The sequence below is a fragment of the Heptranchias perlo genome, chromosome 9 (assembly GCF_035084215.1).
Source record: "Heptranchias perlo isolate sHepPer1 chromosome 9, sHepPer1.hap1, whole genome shotgun sequence".
Taxonomy (NCBI): Eukaryota; Metazoa; Chordata; class Chondrichthyes; order Hexanchiformes; family Hexanchidae; genus Heptranchias; species Heptranchias perlo.
The window spans coordinates 32195441-32221296 of record NC_090333.1 but is presented as its reverse complement, the minus strand read 5'-3'; the positions used below and the strand labels follow the sequence as shown (position 1 = coordinate 32221296).

Sequence of the window (25856 nt, the reverse complement as noted above, 5' to 3'; positions counted from 1 at the left end):
TATATGCAGCCCTAAAGTGGTAGGAAGGAGGTGGAGTTTCCAGTGAGTGATCTTATCACTGGAGCTAGAACCCTACATAACAGCCTCAGGATACGGCAAATACAAATACTCCATGGTAGAGATTGGATGTATGTTATCAGTCTTGAGACAACAAATCTGCTGAACAACAACAACTTGCATTTATTTAGCACCTTTAACATAGAAAAACGTTCTGAGGTGCTTCACAGAAGTATAAACAAACAACAATCAAAAGCTTGGTCAAAGAGGTAGGTTTTAAGAAGAGTCTTAAAGGACAAGTGGCAGGTGGAAAGAACATAAGAAATAAATAGCAAATTCATAGTTTTTATTATTTAGAGAGTGCTGATATCATCAACATTGAGAAAGGTACGGGTTGATCAAGGACAGTCAGCATGGATTTGTTAAGAGAAGGTCGTGTCTCACTAACTTGATTGAATTTTTAACATAAGAACATAAGAAACAGGAGCAGGAGTAGGCCATATGGCCCCTCGAGCCTGCTCCACCATTCAATAAGATCATGGCTGATCTTCGACCTCAAATCCACTTTCCCGCCCGATCCCCATATCCCTTGATTCCCAAAAATCTATCGTTCTCAGTCTTGAATATACTCAACGACCGAGCATCCACAGCCCTCTGGGGTAGAGAATTCCAAAGGTTCACCACCCTCTGCGTGAAGAAATTCATCCTCATCTCAGTCCTAAATCTCCTACCCCTTAGCCTGAGACTATGCCCCCTAGTTCTAAACTCTCCAGCAAGGGGAAACAGCCTCTCCGCATCTACCTGTCAAGCTCCCTCAGAATCTTATATGTTTCAATGAGGTCACCTCTCATTCTTCTAAATTCCAGAGAATATAGGCCCATTTTTCTCAATCTCTCCTCATAGGACAACCCTCTCATCCCAGGAATCAATCTGGTGAACCTTCGTTGCTCCGCCTCTGAGACAAGTATATCCTTCCTTAGGTAAGGAGACCAAAACTGTGCACAGTAATCCAGGTGTGGTCTTACCAAAGCCCTATACAATTGTAGCAAGACTTTCTTATTCTTGTACTCCAATCCCCTTGCAACAAGGGCCAACATACCATTTGCCGTCCTAATTGCTTGTTGTACCTGCATGTTAACTTTCTGTGTTTGGTGGAGAAGGACACCCAAATCTCTCTGAACACCAACATTTAATAGTTTCTCACCAAGTAAAAAATATTCTGTTTTTCTATTCTTCCTATCAAAGTGAATAACCTCACATTTCCCCACAATATACTCCATCTGCCACCTTCTTGCCCACTCACTTAACCAGTCTATATCCCTTTGCAGACACTGTATTCTCCTCACAGCATACTTTCCCACCTAGCATTGTATCGTCAGCAAACTTGGATACATTACACTTGGTCCCTTCATCTAAATCATTAATATAGATTGTAAATAGCTGAGGCCCAAGCACCGATCCTTGTGGCACCCCACTAGTTACAGCCTGCCAACCTGAAAATGACCCATTTATTCTTACTCTCTGTTTTCTGTCCGTTAACCAATCCTCTTATCCATGCTAATATATTACTCCCAAACCCATGAGGCAACAAGGTTTAGAGCGCGGGCTGAAGGAACATCCTCCAATGGTGAGGCAAAGGGTGTGGGGGTTGCACAAGAGGCCAGAGTTGGAGGAACGCAGAGTTCTAGGAGACTTGTAGGGCTGGAAAAGATTACAGAGATAGGGAGAGGCAAGGCCATGAAGGGATTTTAACACAAGAATGAGAATTTTAAATTTGAAGTGTTGTGAGACCCGAAACCAATGTAGGTCAACGAACACGGGTGTTGGGATTTGGTGTGGGATAGGAAACCGGCAGCAGAGTTTTGGATGAACTGAAGTTTATGGGGGGTGCAGGATGGGAGGATGGCCAGGAGGCCATTGGAACAGTCAAATCTAGATGTGACAAAGGTATGGATGAGGGTTTCAGCCGCAGGTGGGCTGAGGCAGGGATGGAGACGGGCAATGTTACGGAAGTGAATGAGGGCAGTCTTTATGATGGAGAGTATGGGGTCGGAAGCTCAGCTCGGGATCAAATAGGACACCAAGATTACGAACAGTCTGGTTCGACCTGAAACAGTGGCCAGAGAAGGGGGTGGAATTGGTGGCAAGGGTATGGAGTTTGTGGCCTGGGCCCAAGGCAATGGCTTTGGTCATCCCAATGTTTAACTGCGGGAAATTGCAGCTCATCCAGAACTGGATATCGGACAAGCAGTACAGAGGCTGTGGAAGGGCCAAGAGAAGTGGTGGCGAGGTAGTTTGGTGTTGTCAGTGTACATGTGGAACCTGACACCGTGTCTGCACATCATGTTGCCAACGGGGTAGCATGGAGATGAGCAAGAGGAGGGGGCCAAGGATAGACAACTTGAGAGGCTCCAGAGGTAATGGTGCAGAGGTGGGAAAAGAAGCCATTACTGGAGATGCCCAGGTAATGATGCAGAGTGGATCCATGCTGGGCTGTCCCACGGAACTGGACAATGGAGGGGAAACGCTGGAGGAGGATGGTGTGGTCAACCATGTCAAAGGCTGCAGAGAGGTTGAGAAAGACGAGGATGGACAATGTACCATGGTCACAGAAGATGTCATTTGTGACATTAATTAGAGATGTTTTACTGATGTGGCAAGGAATGGAATCTTAATTGGAGAGATTCAAACATGGAGCCGCAAGAAAGATGCGCATGGATTTGGGAGGTGACAACACGTTCAAGGACTTGAGAGAAAAGGGTGGTTGAAGGTCTGTTAGTTTGCAAGGACAGAGCGGTTAAAGGTGAGTTTTCTGAGGGAGGGATTTTGATAACAGCGGTTTTGAAAGGGAGGAGGACAGTACCTGAGGAGAGGGAATCATTTACAAAGTCAGTTGGGAAGGGAAGTTGGGTGGTCAGCAGTTCAGTAGGAATGGGGTAAAGGGAGTAGGAGGTGGGGCTCATTGACAAGATGAGCTCGCAGAGAGCACGAGGGTCAACAGGAGAGAAACTAGAGAAAGACGTGGGTTCAGGGCTAGGGCTAAGTAATAAGAACCCAATGGGAGCAGTTACAATGAAGCGAAAGAACTTGGTTGTAATGCAAACCAGGTTTTCTTGCACATTAAGCAGCAGCATTTAAGGGGAAGCTAGATAAACACGAGGGAGAAAGGAATAGAATATGCTGACAGGGTTAGATGAAGTAGGGAGGGAGGAGGCTCGTGTGGAACGTTAACACCGGCATAGACCTGTTTCTGTGCTGTACATTCTATGCAATTCTACGTAGCTTGTACACACCTGGTTTTGATGGTGTACTGGTCTGGTTGTCAGCTAGATGGATGTTTCTCAGTTGTTCCTTCAAACCAGCAACTGCAGATCTAGAAAGAATTAGCAGTTAAAATATGGAAATTATTATTTTAGGTGCAGTGGAACACTGTCCTTATGTAATAAATAGGGTAGGACTATATTTTAGTAATCGACTGCAGATTAAATTTGTAGCTTTGTTCAGATTCAATTCTTCAGTGACTGCCCTATAGATATTACAGAAAATAATGGATAGATGGGGAGTGACTGCTATGAAAATACTGTCATTTCATTCTGGATTTCAGATGACAAACCTGTTTGTGTTCCGCTTGAGCGATCAATGAAGTCATATAGATCTCTAAGTGAGATTACCTTCTAGAAGGTCAATGGGATTCAAGAGGAAAACTCTCCAGTGGCTGAATCATACCTGGCGCAAAGGAAAATGGCTATGGTTGTGGTTGTGGAGGCCAATCATCTTAGCCCCAGGACAGTGTCCAGCTCCATTTGCAATTCCTCAGATAATGAAGCAGTCCATGCCCATATGCAGCAGACCTGGACAACATCCAGGTTTGGACTGGTAAGTGGCAAGCAACATTCATGCCATACAAGTGCCAGGAAATTGCCATCTCCAATAACAGAAAGCATAACCACCTCTGTTTGACATTCAATGGTACTACCATTGCCGAGTCCTCCACCAACATCATCCTGGGGATAACCATTGACCACAAACTCAACTGGACTAGCCACATGAATGCCGTAGCTACTAGATCAGTACAGAGGATGGGTATTCTGCGGCGAGTAGCTCACTTCCTGACTCCCCAAAGCCTCTTGACCATCTACAAGGCACAAGTCAGGAGTGTGATAGAATACTTCCCAATTACCTGGATAGGTGTAACTGCAACAACACTCAAGAAGCTCAACATCATCCAGGAAAAACCTGTCTCCTTGATCGGCACTTCATCTACTAGCCTAAATGTCCAACCCCTCCATCACTAGCGTACCTTAGCTGCAATGTGCACTTTTCAGGATTCACTGCAGCAACTTGCCAAGGCTTCTTCGGCAGCACACCACCAACTAGAAGGAAAAGGGCAGCAAGTGCATGGAAATACCATCATCCCCAAGTTCTGCCTCCAGGCCCCACACCATCCTGACTTAGGACATATATCACCATTCCTTCATTATCGCTGGATCAAAATCCTAGAACTCCCTAAACAGCATTGTGCACGCACCTTCACCATATGGGTCAAAAAGGCCCACCACCACCTTCTCAAGGGCAACTAGGAATGGGCAATAAACGCAGGCCTTGCCAATGACGCCCACATCCCAAGAATTAATAATTTTTAAAAAGTCAGATAAATTCATGATGAAATTGTATAATGCTCTGGTTGAACCACACCTTGCGTACTGTGTCCAGTTCTGGTCACAAGCAGTGCTGAGAAGAGTCACAAGACGGACCCCTAGTGATAGAAGTTAGAGTTATGCAAAAGATGGCTGAATGGTAGTCATTCAAAATTATCTTGTGATCCTAATGGCTGATCGTGGAATTGCATGACAGACATTTCCAATTCAGAGTAACCATGGAGGATGGGTTCTGTTGAGAGGTATGCAATCCATCTGCTATGAGCTACCCATCAGTACTAAGTGTAACAGTGCAATATTTAGCAAACCTTCAGCAGCTGTGGGTCATTATATAAACATATATAATTGAGCAGAAGATTAAATATCTTTGAGTAAATGCCACCCACTTGATGTGTGCAAGTTCCAGTTCTGCATAGTCCCGTTCATGAACTGATCTGCTAGAGTCCAGAAACTGAGATTGATATTTATTCATCATTTCTCCCAGAACCTATGAGAAAAAAAAAAGTCAGCAAGTAAATATAATGTATATAAATAGCTTGCATTTATATATAGCGCCTTTCATGACTGTGGTATTACCAAAAGTAGAATGCTAAATAAGACATTTCAAATAAAACAAAACAGCCTTAATTTGTAATGCAGTGATCTACCTTACTATTTTTCTCATGTAATCGCCTAAGTTCCTTTGTATCAGAAATCTGGTTCAGCAGTTCCTCCTCTTGTCTCCCTAATAAATACATAAGTAATTTAATTATAGTCAGGTAACATTTATTAAATAATAAAATTGACATCAGAAGAACTTTGTTTAAAAGGCCTATTCCCTTTCTGAACTAAGAATTGCTGATAGCATTTCCAACAACATGATTTTCAAACAAAATTTACAAATCATAATTTTGAAAAAAATATATAGGTTATTATCATGTCATATCAACTGACAAAAGAACCAGAGGCGAGATGAGGAGAATTTTTTTTACGCAGCGAGTTGTTATGATCTAGAATGCACTGCCTGAAAGGGTGGTGGAAGCAGATTCAATAATAACTTTCAAAAGGGAATTGGATAAATACTTGATGGGGGAAAAATTTGCAGGGCTATGTGGAAAGGGCAAGAGAATGGGACTAATTGGATAGCTGTTTCAAAGAGCTGGCATAGGCACGATGGACTGAACAGCCTCCTTCTGTGCGATATCATTCTATGGAGTCCCAGGACAGGGAGAGTATTTGGTGAAACATTTTATTTTTGAATTTTAATATGGCAAAAAGGAACCTGTACAGCAATACACGTGGCAGCATGGTTGATTGACATCAGTCAGGCCTATGCAAGTTTCTTAATGTAACGTGACAGATTCTATGGTATTGTCACTGTATATTAGGTAGAAAGAGGCTTTGTGCATATCTAATATATACTAAAGACAATGAGTGGTCTCCACATTCCAAAATTATTGCGCCTGTAGATGACGCTATAAACATAACGGTACGTGATAGGGCCACCTAAAAGAAAATTAAGAAACCCACCCATTGAAGCAAGCAGGGTAAAAAAAAATGAAAAGGCTCTGGACAAAAAATGAAGAACACAAAAAAATGAAGAATGTTTTGAATTGGGAAGGGAATAGTAAAGAAAATTGCAGGAACAAAGAGGTACTCGCAGGTGCTCGTGGCAGCAGCCTGGAAACTGAAGACATTGTTTTATGATGCAGTGTAAAAATTGTGAAGCAGCATGAAAACAAAAGGAAAATAATGCTTACCAACCTAAGAAACACAGCATGGAAGACAAGGGAAGCACAGAAAACAGAGACAGAATGAAGAAAGAAAACAGGCAAAGAACTTTAAAACCCACATATGCTAAGACAAGGAGCGGCCACCCCGGTCAGAAAAAGATTAGTGGACAAGAACAACTCCCCTATCAAGGAATAAAATGGCAGATCCCCCCACTAAGACACAACACGTCAACCAGCACCACGTCCACAGAGACATAAAATGACAACTGGAACCTCCCCCCAACTAAAGGCACAAAACAGCAGCTGCCTTTCTCTCCCCCTTCACCCTCCCCTCCTTCTCTCTCGTTCCTCTATCTGTCCCTTCCTTTCACTCATTCCTCTCCGTTTTTTTCCTCCTCCCCTCCATCCTTCCCTCTCTGCCTCCTTTCCTCTCCTCTTGTTCTTTCCTCATCCAATCATGCTCCCCAGTCCTCATCCTCTCTGCCTTTCCCTTCCATCTCACTCTGTCCCCAGTCCCCTTCATGCTCTCCCATTCCCTTTGCCTTCCCCCTCCTCTCCTCTCTTGAAAAGTGCCCTTGATATTGACTCCCATGTGTAACACTACAGGAAATTGACTAGTAAATATAAATTAATACATTCTGTTCTGTAGAAATGCAACGCTACGGCTGGGGAAGGTTGAAGGTGGCAACTGGTTCCAGCACATGTGCCATCCGAAGGATGGCTTTTGTCTTTTATTTCCCAACAGTATTAGTGTTAAGTCAGGAAGACAATGGGAGGCGAAAACAACAAAGTCCTGAGGTCCTTTCATTCTGGAAATGGAACATTCTGCGGAAATATTATGCGATTAAGTCTGTAACTTCACCATGCATTATTCCACGTCTGTCTAGAATTCATCGTGGAGCCTATGAGCTGGAAAATTTAAGCCTCTGGCATGGGAGGGCTCGAGAAATAGACACCAAATCATAAAAGCTTGGGAACCAGGGTGAACCTGGCTAAATAAAACCGAAAACAATTGCTGGAACTACTTTCAGCCTAATGGCAGAGAGACTGACGACACTCATTACTGTCAGGAGTAGAGTGTAATTTTAAAAGGTCAAGCCATTTATTACTTTCATTGTACACAAGTTGTGCTATTCTTTAGGTGTCCTACTTGTCTGATTTTCATAAATAAATCTGGTTAATTTGGAATCTGAGCCCAGCTCGAGTATGGTGTATTTAAATACTGTCTTCCAGAGTGACTTGGAAAGAAATACCATGCAGTGAGCACTAGTGATCTAGGATTGTGCGAGTCCTACGGAGTACAAGTTCTCTACAGGAACAGAAAACCGTAGGGGTGCAACTTCTGGTTCATAGGGGACATGAGGTCCACCTATGGTAAGAGCGATCAGACTGTTGCAAGACTGAAGAAACTGCTCGTTAAATTTCTCTAAAATTAGATGATACCAGTGTCAGTGAATTGTGAGAGATACTGAGTCCATTACATTAGCATCAGAGAAGAGTAGCCAGTATAAATGTTTGAACATTGAGAATATTGCTATTTTAGGTGTTTATATATTCACAACATCTGTAAAATGATAACAAGTACCCATGTAGCTAATGATTATAACAGCAGGAAGCACAGTAAGTTCAACCTCAGTGAGCTGTTCTCTATGTGCAGTAGAAAGGAGAAGATTAATAAGATTGTCCATGCCTAGGTCCAAAGAAATGTTCACTGGTAGTCCCATCAGCCCTCCTCTATAGAATTCCTTGCTATGTCTAACTCTCTGCCTCCCATTTATAAAAGCTAAGTTTTCCTCCTGCGTTCACTAAATAGTGTATATTGGCTATGCCAGTGCTGAGCACCTCTCTATCAGCCTCGCTCCAGCCTACTCTGTTCTCTCCTATTCTTCATGCCTCCAATTCCCCTTACTCTCTTCACTCCCCCTTTTTCCTTTAACAACTTGCACCTCTTGGCCCCCATCTAACCATTTCTCCTACCACCATTCCAAGCACGAGTCTCTTCTTGATGAGCTCACGGTCTCCATCTCCTCCATGTTTTATATCCTCTGCTGTGCCCACCCTTGTCTGGATCTCTCAGAGCACCAACTGCAGAAGCTTCAATTCATGCTCCCAGCAAACCTCTCAACCAGCTCATTCCCTGGCGGTAAACCATCTTTAAACTCACTTCAATCCTCCTTTCATTTCTCACTGCCTCCCGCCCAAGTCTCACTAGCGAATCATCCATTACAGTCCAGAACATTTGCTCCCTTGCAAACACAGTTCTTGCCATCCACAACTTCACTTTGGATGATTCAATTGATATCCTGCCACAGGCAGAAACCTGGCTTATGACTGGTGATTGCTTTCCCTTCATTCAAGCCTCCTCACCTGGTTATGTATTTTACCATGTGCCCCCCCCACCCCCCACAGATTAAAGGCAGCAGAATGCCAAGGAACAAAATGGCAGTTCCCTCCCACTACGACACAAAACATCACCCAGCATCACCCCCACAGAGACATAAAATGACAACTGGAATCATCAAGTCCCATCTCAGACTCTCTCCCTACTCTCTGGGCATCTGTATCTCATGCAAACACCTCACCCCCTTCCACCTCTCCTACCTATCATTTAAAGTCCTTGTCATATGCTGCCTCCCAAGTCCCATAGCAACGTCTTTACCATGATCTCCCTGCGCCTCATTTCAAAGCAATTACTCCTCCTTAGCGGCTTCAATGTCCAATTTAATTCCCTTTGTTCCCTCTCTTCCATCGTCGCTGCCCTCGAGCTCCCTTAACCACACAGTTCCCATCAATTCCCCATGCACACTATTGTCACCACATATGGCCTTATCACTTGAGGCCTCAATCACAGATATGGCCATCTCTGGCCAATTACCATCCACACACAGAATACACAGAAATATACGTAAGTTACAACACGGAATCAGGTCATTCGTCCCAACCACTCCATGTTGGCACTTACCCGCCATGCGAGCAAATAGTCCCAATCACATTTACTTGTCCTGTTTCCATACCCCTTTACCTTTTTTCTTTCATCGATTTATCCAATCTAATATTGAATGTTGACATAGTTTCTGCCTCAACCACTAACCCTGGAAGTGCTAGAAGTGTTAGTCACAGCCTCAGAACTCTTTGTTCAAAGATGTTTTTCTTGCTCTCTGTTCTAAATCTCTTACATTTAATGTTGGCCTCTTGTTCTTGACTCTTCCAATTCTGGAAACAGTCTGCTCTGCCTGCCCTGTCCCACCCTTTCATAATTTTAAACATTTTCATTAGAACACTGCAGACTATGGGGTGATGTAATGAAAAAAGCACCAATTTTTCAAGTCTTTCTTCATATTTGTATTTCCTCATAACATGCATTATCCAAGTGAATCTGCATTGTAATCTCTTAATATTCTTCCTATAGTCAGTGTATGATCACTCTTGTTGCCCTTTGCTGAATCTGGCTGAACTGTGTTAAGCATTACCAGGCTTCCCCCCTTAACGGTCAAATCCTCCTACTACCCCAGGATCAACCTCAAGAGTAAGAACATTTCCTACATTACAACAGTGAGAACACTTCAAAAGTACTTCATTGGCTGTAAAGCGCTTTGGGACGTCCTGAGGTTGTGAAAGGCACTGTATAAATGCAAATTCCTTCTTTCTTTAACAATACTTTTCTCTATGGAAGACTGCCTCCTCATACCCCCTCTCCTAGCCCCTTCCATTCTTACCTCTAACATCAAGTGCGAGGAGCTCACAGATTTCTTCATCACAAGGTGCCGCCTTCCAGCCCTCATTCATTCTTACTGAGACACCTGACACTTTGCAGCTTCTCTACCATCTTCCCCGCCCTCTCCGAGCTTGTCTATTCTATCAGATCCACCTCCTGCCTCCTTAATACATTCCTCACCCGACTGCTCAACTATCTTTCTTGGCTCTAATGCTCGCTGACATTGTTAATGACTTCATCTGGTGATGCACTGCCCCATCTCCATTCAAAACCACCCTTATCAAATATTCTTCAAAAAGCCCACTTTTGACCCACCTCCCCTCCCCCCTCCAACTGCCACCCAATTTCTAACCTCCCTTCTTTTCGTTGAAAGTATTGTCATCTCTCAGCTGCGGGTTCAGCTCTCCCATAATTCCCTATTCAAATCCCATCAGTCTAGTTTCTGCTCTACCCACAGCACTGATGCCATATTAATCAAAGTAATCAACAATATCCTCGGTGACTGTGACCATGGTATATAATCCTCCTTGACCTCTTTGCAGCGTTGCACATGGTGCTATCATTATCACCTCTCTGTGGTCCACTCCTATCTGTCCCAAAACTGCCAACACATCTGCAGCAATGACTTCTCCTCCAGTTCCTGCACACCACCGCCAGACTTCCCCAATGATTCGCCTTCTCTTCCTCATCTATATGTTGTTCATCAGTGACATCACCAGCAAACACAGGGTCAGATCCCACACAAATGCGAGCGACACCCAGTTCTACCACTTTACCACCGCTCAAAACACATCGCTTCAACCAAACTTTCAGTCACCTGTCCTAACACTTCTGCAAAAGGCTTGACACCCACTCCTTTTATCAGCTATGAAGTGCTTTGGGTGTTTATCTGTGTTCTAAATGCTACATAAATACACGGTGTTATTGATGAAGCTCCCAGTATGATGCAAGAGGTGGGTGAATGGTAGTCAGGTGGTAATTTCCCCATTGCTTTGATTGTCATTCTGCAGCACCTGTGTGGATAGGCCCAGAATTTGTGGTGCAGGTTGCTAACTTCTCCATATTCTCCACAATGTATCAAGTCCCATAGGGTTCCACTGGTGTAGTTGTGAAGAGTGTAATAAATTATAATGCAGGTTTTTAAATTGTCCCCCCTCACATGATATCTGGATCTTTCAGTAATGCAGTAATTCATGTAGAAGTCCTTGTTCTACACTAGTGCTCTCTTCCCCTCCTCTCAAAATTGAAATAAAAATGTTTTATTTAAGGCACACTGATTCTTTCATCTTCTGCCAAAAAGGAAAAAACAAAACTGAAAACACACCAACTGTTTCTAGTCTACAGGCATCAAAACATAACAAACCATTAATGCATGCACTTACATATTTTGTGCTTCATGCTATCAATCTCCCTTCGAAGTGATTCATGTTCTTCACACAATTCTTTTTTGCTGTGAATGAAACGCTTGATTAAAACATATTTTCAGTGGATTATTCGTCAATCGTCATCAGTTTTTAAGGAGACAGTTAAATATTATCAGTGATTAAGTACTTACAGACAAGCTTCCTGCTTTTAGTGCTTTTTTTTTTTCAAAATTGTTTTAATTTAGAGGCATCAAGTGACAAGACATACTTTCATGCCTGCAATTTTCCACACAGCCGATTTCAATCTTATCCAGGCAATTCCCCAAAAGGTGAAAAATAAATTATAACAGAGACAACTTGTGCTATTCTCACATATTTGCTAGCATCTTTTTAAAGAGAACCAATTGCAGAAGTCTGCAACTCATCCTCTCAGCCAGAAAAAGTGAATGGAAACTACAGGAAGGGGAAAAGGGTTAGAAAGTAATAAAGGTTTGTTTTCAAATCATCACCATTTACCATGATTTCACCATTGATCCCTATTGTAGCCTCAGTGGGTAAATATGCTGCCCGATCTGGTACGGAGCCATTCAGATCAAGGAGGTTACAGGTTCAATCACAGACAGCTAATTTTAGTTAGGACAGCAGTTTGGTCACTACAACTGGGTTAGGGAGAGATAAAAAAAATCAACCACTTCTGATCACTATTTAGTGATTGCTGCTAGAAAATGCTTGTGTGTAAATGTCAGACAAAGACAAGATGCATTTCGTCTGTGATGCACCCCATAATGAATGGATTGCTGACATTCACTGCCAAGATCATACATAAAGAACTGCCACTTGGACAAAGAGCCAGGTGGTTGGCTTTACCCATGAAATTGTATCCCAAAATGACTCATCGCCTCCAAGAGGAAACTTGGGTGTGGGGGCAAAGAACAGAAATAGCAGCAGTGGTTAGTTTCTTTAATGATAGATCAAAGCCCGCTTTCTCCCAGTCCAATCAACACTTGCTAAATAAAACTGAGGACTACTATTAAAAGTGGGAGTTTAAAAAAAATTAAATATTGTATCATCCTCATTGCTCTATCAATGGCTTTGAATAAAATCATAAAATTCAGACACAACTTTATTACAATGAGAACACAAAGCCAAAAAAACTGTGAAAGTAATGAGGAGATTAGAACTGTGATTATTTTAACCAGTTCCTACCTTTCATGGACTTCTTGCATCAGACTAGAAAATGTGACTTTTCCATGACTAAATCTCCCATCTATGTGTCGTACTTGCTCCCGCAAGCTGTACATTTCATTTGACATCTCCCTCCGGCAGTCCTCCATCTTCCTCTCCAATTGGAAATCCAAAGTTCTTTCCTCAGATCGACTATGTAATCGCCGGATCTCCTCTACATCAAAAAACAAATTGGTAAATTGAATTCAGATTGCATTTTATTAAAAACAAATCATCAATTTGAAGTATGAAAGTTTTAAAACAACACCTTCTAATGATCGAATTTTCTGCTGTTGTTGCTCCTTTTCTGTTTCAACTCTCATTAACGTCTGATGTAAAGATTCAATGGCCTAAAGACACAGAGAAAAATATCAACCACCACAAATGAAAATAGTCAGAAGCATCTTATTGTATAAAACATATGTACACAACAAGACCATTTTACATAGAATTACATTGAATGTACAGCACAGAAATAATCCATTCAACCCAACAGGTCCATGCTGGTGTTTATGCTCCACACCAGCCTCCTCCCTCCCTACTTCATCTAACCCTATCAGCATATCCTTCTATTCCTTTCTCCCTCATGTGTTTATCTAGCTTCTCCTTAAATGCATCTATGTCGCCTCAACTACACCATGTGGCAGCGAATTCCACATTCTAATCACTCTCTGGGTAAAGAAGTTTCTCCTGAATTCCCCATTGGATTTATTAATGACTAATTTATATTTATGACCCCTAATTCTCGTCTCCCTGCAAGTGGAAACATCGTCTCTATGTCTGTCCTATCAAACCCTTTCATAGGGCCCGATATTACCAGGGCGGCGGGGGGGGGGGGGGGGGGGTGGGAGGCGATTGGGCGCGTGGGTAACGCGCCCGGTGAAATCAGTCTGCCCTGAACGCAATCGCAGGCTAATTGGATCCACTTACCTCTTATTCCGGGTTCCCCGCTGCTGAGCTGCGCGGTGGGCGGACTGCGCATGCACAGTAAGGTCTGTCAGCTGGAGGAGCTCTATTTAAAGGGGCAGTCCTCCACTGACAAATGCTGTAATTTTTCCTATTTCTTGCAGCATGGAGCAGCCCAGGGGGAAGGCTGCTCCCAGGTTTAATGATGCCTCACTCCAGGTATCATTGGATGGGGTGAGGAGGAGGGGGAGGACAGAGATCTTCCCCCCGGCGGCCGGGAGGAAGCGGCCTGCCTCTGCCACCAAGAAGGCCTGGCTAGAGGTGGCAGAGGAAGTCACCTGCACCACCAACATATTGCGCACCTGCATACAGTGCAGGAGGCGCTGCAATGACCTAAGTAGGTCAGCCAAAGTGAGTACACTTACTCATTCCCCTACACTCCGTCTGCCACATCACCACCCCCACCCCACACCTCCTTCTGCACTGCCAACACTACTCGATCACATCACCCCTCACACCCACTCAAAGCTCATCCTCATCTTACCTGCACTTACTCACCTCGCCAGTACTCATCCCGCCACTACCGCTCAACCCAATCCTCATACAATCTCATGGCTCTATCTCATACTTACCCTCTCATGCATCTCTTTCACGGTCAGCCTCACTCAACCTGCCACTACCTGTGCTGCAGCCACAGGGCATGCATCAGATATGTGCAGTAGGAAGCGTAAGGCAAACGTGTCGTGAGCATGAAGGGGATGCACAAGGGTGTTTGAGGGTTTGTCATGGTTTTTACTTCTTTTTAATTTCTGATCAACTCACATGACATATTATATTGGCACCACTACTGCCACGTCTTTGCGAATCTTGTCTAGTTTGTGCAATAATGCCCTTTCCTGAGGATCACAATGAAGACCCACACCTGATGCCACCCATTGTGTCAATGCAGAGTGGGTGTAGGTGTATTTGCAGGGCTCTTTTGTGCAGACGACTGAGAGACGTCGGCGATGTCCCCGGTGGCACCCTGGAAGGATGCAGAGGAGAAGTTGTTGAGGGCAGTGGTGACGTTGACAGCGACAGGTAAGATGATGGTGCTCGGGCCAGCCGGGAGCAGCTCAGCATGAAGGAGGCTGCAGATGTCCATGACTACATGTCGAGTGACTCTGAGCCTCCGTGTGCACTGCTGCCCAGAGAGGTCCAGGAAGCTGAGCCTCGGTCTGTGGATCCTGTGGCGAGGGTAGTGCCCTCTGCGATGCATCTCTCTCTGCGGTTGCCCTCCCTCCTGCTGTGCAGGTGGATGTGTCAGAGGTGGACGGCGTGGCTGGCGGGGCTGGTGATGCTGTTCGCCCTCCGAGGAGGTCATGACTGCAGCTACGGCGGCCCCCATCCGGAAGATGTACATCTGAGGGGGTCCGCAAGATAGGTACGTGTGTCTGGACACCGGGGTAAGTGTGCCTGTTGGTGAATATTATTGTTAGGAGGAGGGTGGTGGAGGCCAAACTTTGTCCAAAGTGACAGAGTGGCCTCCTGCAATGAGTGAGGGTCTCCCCCACCCCACCTGTTAAATGGACCTTTGCAGCTGCCACAGGCTGATGGCTGCAACATGTCCATTTGAACTGGGAGTGTTTCCCCTAGTACGGGAAACAGACCCAGTTGTATGTAAAATTCCAACCCTCCTAAAATATCTCGTTAATCAGGTCTGTAAACGACCTGAAATACCTAAATAAATAGCTTAAGTGGCACCCCGCCAGCTTTAATTGCCGGCGGGAGTCCCACATGCGGGGGCTGTGCACGCATGTCAGCTGGGCTCCCGACCCGCCCCGGGAATCCCCGATTTTCGGAGCCCCCCCGCCAGGAACGCACCCGATCGCGGGTGCTAAAATCATGCCCATAATCTTAAAGACCTCAATCAAGTCATCACTCAGTTTTCTCTTTTCTAGGGAAAAAAAAAAGAGCCCCAGACTGCTCAATCTTTCCTGATAGATATAACCTGTCAGATCTGGTATCATCCCAGTACTTTCTTTCTGCATCTTCTCCAGTGCCTCTATATCATTTTTATAAATATGGAGATCGAAACTGTTCACAGTACTCCAAGTGTGGTCTAACCAAGGTTCTGTACGAGTTTAACATAACTTCTCTGGTTTCAATTCTATCCCTCCAGAAATGAACCCCAGTGCTTGGTTTGCTTTTTTTTTAAAAATGGCCTTGTTAACTTTCGTCGCTACTTTTATTTGTGTATCTGTACCCTGAGATCCCTCTGCTCCTCTACCCCATTTAGACTCTTATTATCCAAGCAGTAAGTGGCCCCCTTATTCTTCCTATTTTGTCCATCAAGTCTGAACTGCTGTATTTTGCTTTTTTGGGTGGAGGTAGAGGAGCAATAAAGGATGGTCAGGCAGCACAGGATATGTATGGCACCCACCCGCGAGTATTCGCACACCAGAATAAACAGATCAAGGTGCTCCTAACCTCCATTTGTCACAGGAGGAGTGCTTCATGAAGAAAGCCATCAATATGTTACGTTACATCCTTCAGTTCATTCTGCAGTGCATCCCCACCACAGGCTCCAAACTGCCACTGGCTGTAAAGATCACAACTATCCTAAACTTTTATGACACATGGTCGTTTCAAGCTACCACTGGGAACATCAGCAACATTAGCCAATCCGCTGTGCAGAGATGCAGAATGCAAGTCACAGATACATTGTTTAATAGAGCAAGCCAGTTCATCCCCTTGCTCACAAACAACCGGCAACAGCATCATAAAGCACTGCTATCTGAGGATTCCTCAAGATCCAAGGAGTCACAGATTGCACTCACATGGCTTCCTTAATCAGGACCATCTTGTTTGCGACCAGCAGCACTGCATTATGCAAGAGAATGCTCACTTTCCTAGCTGCTGCTCAATGCCCTGGTCATCTCCTGCCATTGCTGGGTTCCAGGTATGAACTCTCTCTGCTACCTAACTTCAGTTAGAAGCAGTTTCATCCGTGGAGCTTGGGGGATCCCATTTGTTCTCCCAAACATTCAGACATCTTAGCTTTCAGGGCTTCTAGAAATTTCTGAGTTTGGTGTGCTGCTCCTTTAAGCTGGTGCAGGCCTTTAAATCCTGCACAGGTATACATGTTTCCATCCCTACAATGGCAAGCTCCCAATGAAAGGCGTTTCTGAAACTAGGAGCACATCCACATTATGTTAATTTGGCTTATTCTGGAAACTCTGGCTGGGTCAACCCATTTCTCATTTAATGGATGGGGATCTCTGTCATTTTTCCACTTGGGTTTTTGCCAGCTTTGTGGCCATTTTAAACTGGCTTCTGCAAACTGCTTTTTGAAGGAAATTATCTACTGTCTTAATGTCTCTGTACTGCAGGAAACATATATTGCTGGCTAGTATGCAGGCTGCCACTTCAAAGATGATGAGTCACCTCTGTCTAGATGGATTGCTTAAAAAATGTTAGACGCAATGTCCACCCAGATATTAGAAACAGTGGAGCAGAAAATCTGGCGGCAGAGGGCTGCAAATTAGGTAGAAACCCAGATACACCAGGGGCCAGCCATGCCCTACAGGTGATGTCTTGCTGCTACTTATCCCAAACAAGGCCACTGATGCAGGATGAGGGTGGGGAAGGGGATTCCAAAGCCAAGAGTTCCAAAGTCTCCAGCCTAGCGGAGACCCAGCGGATCACAGATAGCTGGTGAGACAAGGCGTACCAAACCACCAAACGATGCACATGAGGACCACTTGGGGTCCAGTCTTGGATCCCTGAATGGAAATTTTATTCACTGACATTTTGGCCAACTTATGGGCCAAGCAGGCACAATGGATAAGTTTTGGGCGGGGGCTAGACCCGGTACTGCTGGAGTGGCAATGTGTGCCATAGTATATGGCCTCTAGGAGAAGGTACCCTTACTGGCAGAGGCACCTGCCTATCCTATGGTGATTACGGGATCTCCCCCTGCTCTCCCTGACCCTGCGAGCTTTGGCGGCATCAACGCCAGAATTTCCAGGTGGGCACATCACGGCACTTATGTTGAGATGCATCGCTTGTGGATTTTCAGCCCCAAGCGATTACCTGGCTGACCATAAGACCATAAAAGATAGGAGCAGGAGTAGGCCATTCGGCCCCTTGAGCCTGCTCCGTCATTTAATGAGATCATGGCTGATCTGATTTTTACCTCAACTCCACTTTCCTGCCCTTTCCCCATATCCTTTGACTCCCTTGCTGATCAGAAATTTGTCGAACTCAGCCTTGAATATATTCGATGACTCAGTCTCCACAGCTTTTTGGGGTAAAGAATTCCAAAGATTCACAACCCTCTGGGAGAAGAAATTCCTCCTCATTTCCATCTTAAACGGGCGACCCCTTATTCTGAGACTATGCCCCCTAGTTTTAGATTCCCCCATGAGGGGTAACATCCTCTCAGCATCTACCCTATCGCGCCCCCTCAGAATCTTGTATGTTTCAATAAGATCTCCTCTCATTCTTCTAAACTCCAATGAGTATAGACCCAACCTGTTCAATCTGTCCTCATAAGACAACCCTTCCATACCCGGAATCAACCTAGTCAACCTTCTCTGAACTGCCTCCAATGCAAGTATGTCCTTCCTTAAATAAGGGCACCAGAACTGTACACAGTGTTCCAGGTGTGGTCTCACCTGCCCCCTGTACAGTTGTAGCATGACTTCCCTGCTTTTATACTCCATCCTCCTAGAAATAAAGGCCAATATTCCGTTTGCCCTCCGGATTACCTGCTGCACCTGTATGTTGACTTTTTGTGTTTCATGTACGAGGACACCCAGATCCCTCTGTACCGCAGCATTTTGTAGTATTTTTCCACTCAAATAATTTTTTGCTTTTTTATTTTTCCTCCCAAAGTGGATGACTTCACATTTTCCCACATTATATTCCGTCTGCCAAGTTTTTGCCCATTCGCTTAACTTGCAGACATTTTGTGTCCTCATCGCAACTTGCTTTTCCACCTATCTTTGTATCATCAGCAAATTTGGCCACAAGACACTCTGTTCCTTCATCCAAGTCACTGATATATATTGTAAATAGTTGAGGCCCCAGCACTGATCCCTACGGCACCCCACTAGTTACAGATTGCCATTTTGAAAATGACCCTTTTATCCTGACTCTTTGTTTTCTGTTAGTTAGCCAATCCTCTATTCATGCCAGTATATTACCCCCAACACCACGAGCTCTTATCTTGTGCAGTAATCTTTTATGTGGCACCTTATTGAATGCCTTTTGGAAATCCAAATATATTGCATCCATTGATTCCCCTTTATCCACCCTGCCGTTACTTCCTCAAAGAACTCTAATAAATTTGTCAGACATCATTTCCCCTTCATAAAACCATGCTGACTCTCCTTGATTGTATTATGAGTCTCCAAATGTTGTGCTACTACTTCCTTAATAATGGATTCTAGCATTTTCCCAATGACAGATGTTAGGCTAACTGGTCTATAGTTACCTGCTTTCTGTCTCACTCCTTTCTTGAATAGGGGTGTTACCTTTGCGGTTTTCCAATCCGCTGGGACCTTTCCAGAATCTAGTGAATTCTGGAAGATTACAATCAATGCATCCACTATCTCTGTAGCCACTTCCTGTAAGACCCTTGGATGCAAGCCATCAGGTCCAGGGGACTTGTCAGCCTTTAGACCCATTAGTTTACCTAGTACTAATAGTGATTGTTTTTAGTTCCTCCCTCCCCTTTGCCCCTTGATATTCTACTATTATTGGTATACTATTAGTGTCTTCTACTGTGAAGACAGATACAAAATATCTGTTCAATTCCTCTGCCATTTCCTTGTTTTCCATTATTATTTCCACAGTCTCATCCTCTAAGGGATGAATGTTTACTTTAGCTACCCTCTTCCTTTTTATATACTTGTAGAAGCTTTTACTGTCAGTTTTTATATTTCTTGCTAGTTTACTCTCATAATTTATTTTTTCCCTCTTTATTATTCTTTTAGTCATCCTTTGCTGGTTTTTAAAGTTTTCCCAATCTTTGGGCTTACCAGTAATCTTTGCCATGTTGTATGCTTTTTCTTTTAGCCTGATAACATCCTTGACTTCCTTAGTTAGCCATGGTTGGTTCATCCTTTTTGTGGAGTCTTTCCTCCTCACAGGGATATATTTTTGTTGCGAGTCATAAAATATCTTTTTAAATGTTTGCCACTATTTATCCACCATCATACCATCTAATCTGTTTACCCAGTCCACTTTAGCCAATTCCGCCCTCATTCCTTTATAATTGTCCTTATTTAAGTTTGATACAGTAGTTTCAGACCCAAGATCCTCGCTCTCAATCTGGATGTGAAATTCTATCATGTTATGATCACTGCTTCCCAAGGGATCCTTTACTTTGAGATCATTAATTAATCCTGTTTCGTTACCCATTACCAGATCCAAAATGGCCTGTTCCCTGGTTGGTTCCACGACGTATTGGTCTAAGAAACAGTCCCTAATACACTCTATGAACTCCTCCTCAGGGCTATTTTTGCCAATTTGATTTGTCCAATCTCTGTGAAAATTAAAATCGCCCATGATTATTGCATTACCTTTTTTACAAGCCCCCCCTTATTTCCTGATTTATATTTTGCCCTACAGGTGTAGCTACTGTTAGGGGGCCTATATACTACTCCCACCAGTGATTTTTCCCTTGTTATTTCTTACCTCCGCCCAAATTGATTCGACATCTTGATCTTCTGAGCCAAGATCATTTCTCACTATTATACCAATTTCATCCTTTATTAACAGAGCTACCCCAACACCTTTACCTTTTTTCCTATCCTTCCGAAATGTTAAATAACCCTGAATATTTAGCTCCCAACCTTGGTCACCTTGCAACCACATCTCTGTAAAGGCCACGAGATCATACCCATTTTTAAAATTTTTTTTTTATTCGTTCACGGGATGTGGGCGTCGCTGGCAAGGCCGGCATTTATTGCCCATCCCTAATTGCCCTCGAGAAGGTGGTGGTGAGCCGCCTTCTTGAACCGCTGCAGTCCGTGTGGTGACGGTTCTCCCACAATGCTGTTAGGAAGGGAGTTCCAGGATTTTGACCCAGCGACAATGAAGGAACGGCGATATATTTCCAAGTCGGGATGGTGTGTGACTTGGAGGGGAACATGCAGGTGGTGTTGTTCCCATGCGCCTGCTGCCCTTGTCCTTCTAGGTGGTAGAGGTCGCGGGTTTGGGAGGTGCTGTCGAAGAAACCTTGGCGAGTTGCTGCAGTGCATCCTGTGGATGGTGCACACTGCAGCCACAGTGCGCCGGTGGTGAAGGGAGTGAATGTTTAGGGTGGTGGATGGGGTGCCAATCAAGCGGGCTGCTTTATCTTGGATGGTGTCGAGCTTCTTGAGTGTTGTTGGAGCTGCACTCATCCAAGCAAGTGGAGAGTATTCCATCACACTCCTGACTTGTGCCTTGTAGATAGTGGAAAGGCTTTGGGGAGTCAGGAGGTGAGTCACTCGCCGCAGAATACCCAGCCTCTGACCTGCTCTCGTAGCCACAGTATTTATATGGCTGGTCCAGTTAAGTTTCTGGTCAATGGTGACCCCCAGGATGTTGATGGTGGGGGATTCGGCGATGGTAATGCCGTTGAATGTCAAGGGGAGGTGGTTAGACTCTCTCTTGTTGGAGATGATCATTGCCTGGCACTTATCTGGCGCGAATGTTACTTGCCACTTATGAGCCCAAGCCTGGATGTTGTCCAGGTCTTGCTGCATGCAGGCTCGGACTGCTTCATTATCTGAGGGGTTGCGAATGGAACTGAACGCTGTGCAGTCATCAGCGAACATCCCCATTTCTGACCTTATGATGGAGGGAAGGTCATTGATGAAGCAGCTGAAGATGGTTGGGCCAAGGACACTGCCCTGAGGAACTCCTGCAGCAATGTCCTGGGGCTGAGATGACTGGCCTCCAACAACCACTACCATCTTCCTTTGTGCCAGGTATGACTCCAGCCACTGGAGAGTTTTCCCCCTGATTCCCATTGACTTAAATTTTACTAGGGCTCCTTGGTGCCACACTCGGTCAAATGCTGCCTTGATGTCAAGGGCAGTCACTCTCACCTCACCTCTGGAATTCAGCTCTTTTGTCCATGTTTGGACCAAGGCTGTAATGAGGTCTGGAGCCGAGTGGTCCTGGCGGAACCCAAACTGAGCATCGGTGAGCAGGTTATTGGTGAGTAAGTGCCGCTTGATAGCACTGTCGACGACACCTTCCATCACTTTGCTGATGACTGAGAGTAGACTGATGGGGCGGTAATTGGCCGGATTGGATTTGTCCTGCTTTTTGTGGACAGGACATACCTGGGCAATTTTCCACATTGTCGGGTAGATGCCAGTGTTGTAGCTGTACTGGAACAGCTTGGCTAGAGGCGCAGCTAGTTCTGGAGCACAAGTCTTCAGCACTACAGCTGGGATGTTGTCGGGGCCCATAGCCTTTGCTGTATCCAGTGCACTCAGCCGTTTCTTGATATCACGTGGAGTGAATCGAATTGGCCGAAGACTGGCTTCCGTGATGGTGGGGATATCGGGAGGAGGCTGAGATGGATTATCCACTCGGCACTTCTGGCTGAAGATGGTTGCAAACGCTTCAGCCTTGTCTTTTGCACTCACGTGCTGGACTCCGCCATCATTGAGAATGGGGATGTTTGCAGAGCCTCCTCCTCCCGTTAGTTGTTTAATTGTCCACCACCATTCACGACTGGATGTGGCAGGACTGCAGAGCTTTGATCTGATCCGTTGGTTGTGGAATCGCTTAGCTCTGTCTATAGCATGTTGCTTCCGCTGTTTAGCATGCATGTAGTCCTGAGTTGTAGCTTCACCAGGTTGGCACCTCATTTTTAGGTACGCCTGGTGCTGCTCCTGGCATGCTCTTCTACACTCCTCATTGAACCAGGGTTGATCCCCTGGCTTGTTGGTAATGGTAGAGTGAGGAATATGCCGGGCCATGAGGTTACAGATTGTGCTGGAATACAATTCTGCTGCTGCTGATGGCCCACAGCGCCTCATGGATGCCCAGTTTTGAGCTGCTAGATCTGTTCTGAATCTATCCCATTTAGCACGGTGGTAGTGCCACACAACACGTTGGATGGTGTCCTCAGTGCGAAGACGGGATTTCATCTCCACGAGGACTGTGCGGTGGTCACTCCTACCAATACTGTCATGGACAGATGCATTTGCGACAGGTAGATTGGTGAGGACGAGGTCAAGTAAGTTTTTCCCTCGTGTTGGTTCGCTCACCACCTGCCGCAGGCCCAGTCTAGCAGCTATGTCCTTCAGGACTCGGCCAGCTCGGTCAGTAGTGGTGCTACCGAGCCACTCTTGGTGATGGACATTGAAGTCCCCCACCCAGAGTACATTTTGTGCCCTTGCTACCCTTAGTGCTTCCTCCAAGTGGTGTTCAACATGGAGGAGGACTGATTCATCAGCTGAGGGAGGACGGTAGGTGGTAATCAGCAGGTTTCCTTGCCCATGTTTCACCTGATGCCATGAGATTTCATGGGGTCCAGAGTCAATGTTGAGGACTCCCAGGGCCACTCCCTCCTGACTGTATATCACTGTACCACCACCTCTGGTGGGTTTGTCCTGCCGGTGGGACAGGATATACCCAGGGATGGTGATGGAAGAGTCTGGGACGTTGGCTGAAAGATATGATTCTGTGAGTATGGCTATGTCAGGCTGTTGCTTGACTAGTCTGTGGGACAGCTCTCCCAATTTTGGCACAAGTCCCCAGATGTTAGTAAGGAGGACCTTGCAGGGTCGACTGGGCTTGGTGTTTTGCCGTTGTCGTGTCCGGTGCCTAGTGGTCCGATGCCGGGTGGTCCGTCCGGTTTTATTCTTATTATGACTTTTCGTAGCGAGATTTTACAACTGAGTGGCTTGCTAGGCCATTTCAGAGGGCAATTAAGAATCAACCACATTGCTGTGGGTCTGGAGTCACATATAGGCCAGACCGGGTAAGGGCGGCAGGCTTCCTTCCCTAAAGGACATTAGTGAACCAGATGGGTTTTTACAACAATCTGGTAGTTTCATGGCCATCATTACTGATACTAGTATTTTAATTCCAGATTTTTATTTAATTAATTGAATTTAATTAATTAATTGAATTGTGCCTTCAATGCCTGTGCAAGTGTAGCTTTGCACTGGGTTTGAACAAGTGTATCTGGACTATGCCAAATCCTCCACTGTCATTACAATCTCCCAAGGAAACACTTAGGGCAGGATTTTAATATGCTACCAGAAAGAGTCTGGAGGCGGGAGTGATTTGCGGGTGCGAAACTCATAAGGGAAGTAGGTGGATCACGACCCTCATGAGGCCAATCAAAGCCTCTTCCAGGTTTCGGGCCTGCAAATCACCTGATTGACAGGCTGGCTGGCAACAGGAGCTGCACATCTGAGAAGTTGGGGGGGGGTGGGGTGGTAAAGTGAGAGAGACCGACCTCGTCGGCAGTTAGGAGAGAGATTGCGAGGGTGGTGGGGGGGGGGGAAACAAAGATCACGCGGAGACGTCGGACATCGGGATCGGCGCAGAGACGTCGGACATAGGGATCAGAGTGCAGACATCGTGGGGGGGGTTCCAGGCAACATCATTTTTAAGGTATGTTTATTTACTTTTTTTTTACAAAGGGAAACGTAATTTTATTTAATTTATTTTTCATGGATCTGGCCTTACCCGTGAATCGGAAGCCGAGGGAAAGCTGCCCAAGTAACGTTAAAATCTTTTAAAGTATCCAACACAAAAAAGAAAACTACCTTGAGTACCTCAATGTAATACATTTGCCCCTTTAATTATTGGCCTGCCGGATTTAAGTAGGGGCAGGACTTCCTGGTAATTGATGTATACACGCACGCAGATTTGCCTGAGTCTCATTCAATAATGTGTGGGTTCCAGCTAGGACGTCTGCCCGCTCCCAAACAGCGATTTTGATTTCACCCCCGCCCTCAACCCACCCGTTTTTCCCTTTTAAAATCCTGCCCGTAGACTCCATTTTTGGGGTACATGCATAAACAAGTATTGAGACACAGACAAAGAAAATCATAGAATATATAAAATATATATCGTTCTCATATCTTTTGTCACACTTACCCTTCCTTGGAACTGAAGCTGCCTGTAGATGCCCATTAATTCTTCTTTAGGCAATTTATAGTTTAACATATCTGAATAGGAAGAGGGTTCTGTGGGGACTGATATAGGATCATTGAACCGAATATTTTTCGTGTCAATTTTGTCAAGTGAGCCAACTAAAAGAGAACAAAAAGGCTTCAGAAAATTAAACTGCTGAAAGCTGCATATTTTAGTGCTAAGACCACCAAACATCCATTTCTCAGGTAGTACATGTTTTTTTTTATTCGTTCATGGGATGTGGACATCACTGGCAAGGCCAGCATTTATTGCCCATCCCTAATTGCCCTTGAGAAGGTGGTGGTGAGCCGCCTTCTTGAACTGCTGCAGTCCGCGTGGTGAAGGTTCTCCCACAGTGCTGTTAGGAAGGGAGTTCCAGGATTTTGACCCAGCGACGATAAAGGAACAGCGATATATTTCCAAGTCGGGATGGTGTGTGACTTGGAGGGGAACATGCACATGGTGTCGTTCCCACGTGCCTGCTGCCCTTGTCCTTCTAGGTGGTAGAGGTCGCGGGTTTGGGAGGTGCTGTTGAAGAAGCCTTGGCGAATTGCTGCAGTGCATCCTGTAGATGGTACACACTGCAGCCATGGAGCGCCGGTGGTGAAGGGAGTGAATGTTTAGGGTGGTGGATGGGGTGCCAGTCAAGCAGGCTACTTTGTCCTGAATGGTGTCGAGCTTCTTGAGTGTTGTTGGAGCTGCACTCATCCAGGCAAGTGGAAAGTATTCCATCACACTCCTGACTTGTGCCTTGTAGATGGTGGAAAGGATTTGGGGAGTCAGGTGAGTCATTCACCGGAGAATACCCAGCCTCTGACCTGCTTTTGTAACCACAGTATTTATGTGGCTGGTCCAGTTAAGTTTCTGGTCAATGGTGACTCCTGGGATGTTGATGGTGGGGGATTTGGCGATGGTAATGCCGTTGAATGTGAAAGGGATGTGGTTAGACGTTCTCTTGTTGGAAATGGTCATTGCCTGGCACTTGTCTGGCACGAATGTTACTTGCCCAAGCCTGGATGTTGTCCAGGTTTTGCTGCATGCGGTCATGGACTGTTTCATTATCTGAGGGGTCGCGAATGGAACTGAACACTGTACAATCATCAGCAAACATCCCCATTTCTGACCTTATGATGGAGGG

At 45.2% G+C, this 25856-nt stretch overlaps 1 protein-coding gene across 1 annotated transcript in view; it reads right to left on the bottom strand.

Annotated features, from left to right (window-relative positions):
* LOC137325253 (coiled-coil domain-containing protein 159-like) overlaps positions 1 to 25856 on the bottom strand; it is a 42856-nt gene that overhangs the window by 7152 nt on the left and 9848 nt on the right. The window contains exons 4-10 of the mRNA XM_067990126.1: positions 24683 to 24837; positions 12939 to 13020; positions 12653 to 12845; positions 11465 to 11532; positions 5303 to 5379; positions 5042 to 5142; positions 3291 to 3370 (exon numbers count right to left, since the gene is read on the bottom strand). Of these exons, the coding sequence (XP_067846227.1) occupies positions 3291 to 3370; positions 5042 to 5142; positions 5303 to 5379; positions 11465 to 11532; positions 12653 to 12845; positions 12939 to 13020; positions 24683 to 24837 (756 nt within the window). The remainder of the gene's footprint in view (positions 1 to 3290; positions 3371 to 5041; positions 5143 to 5302; positions 5380 to 11464; positions 11533 to 12652; positions 12846 to 12938; positions 13021 to 24682; positions 24838 to 25856) is intronic.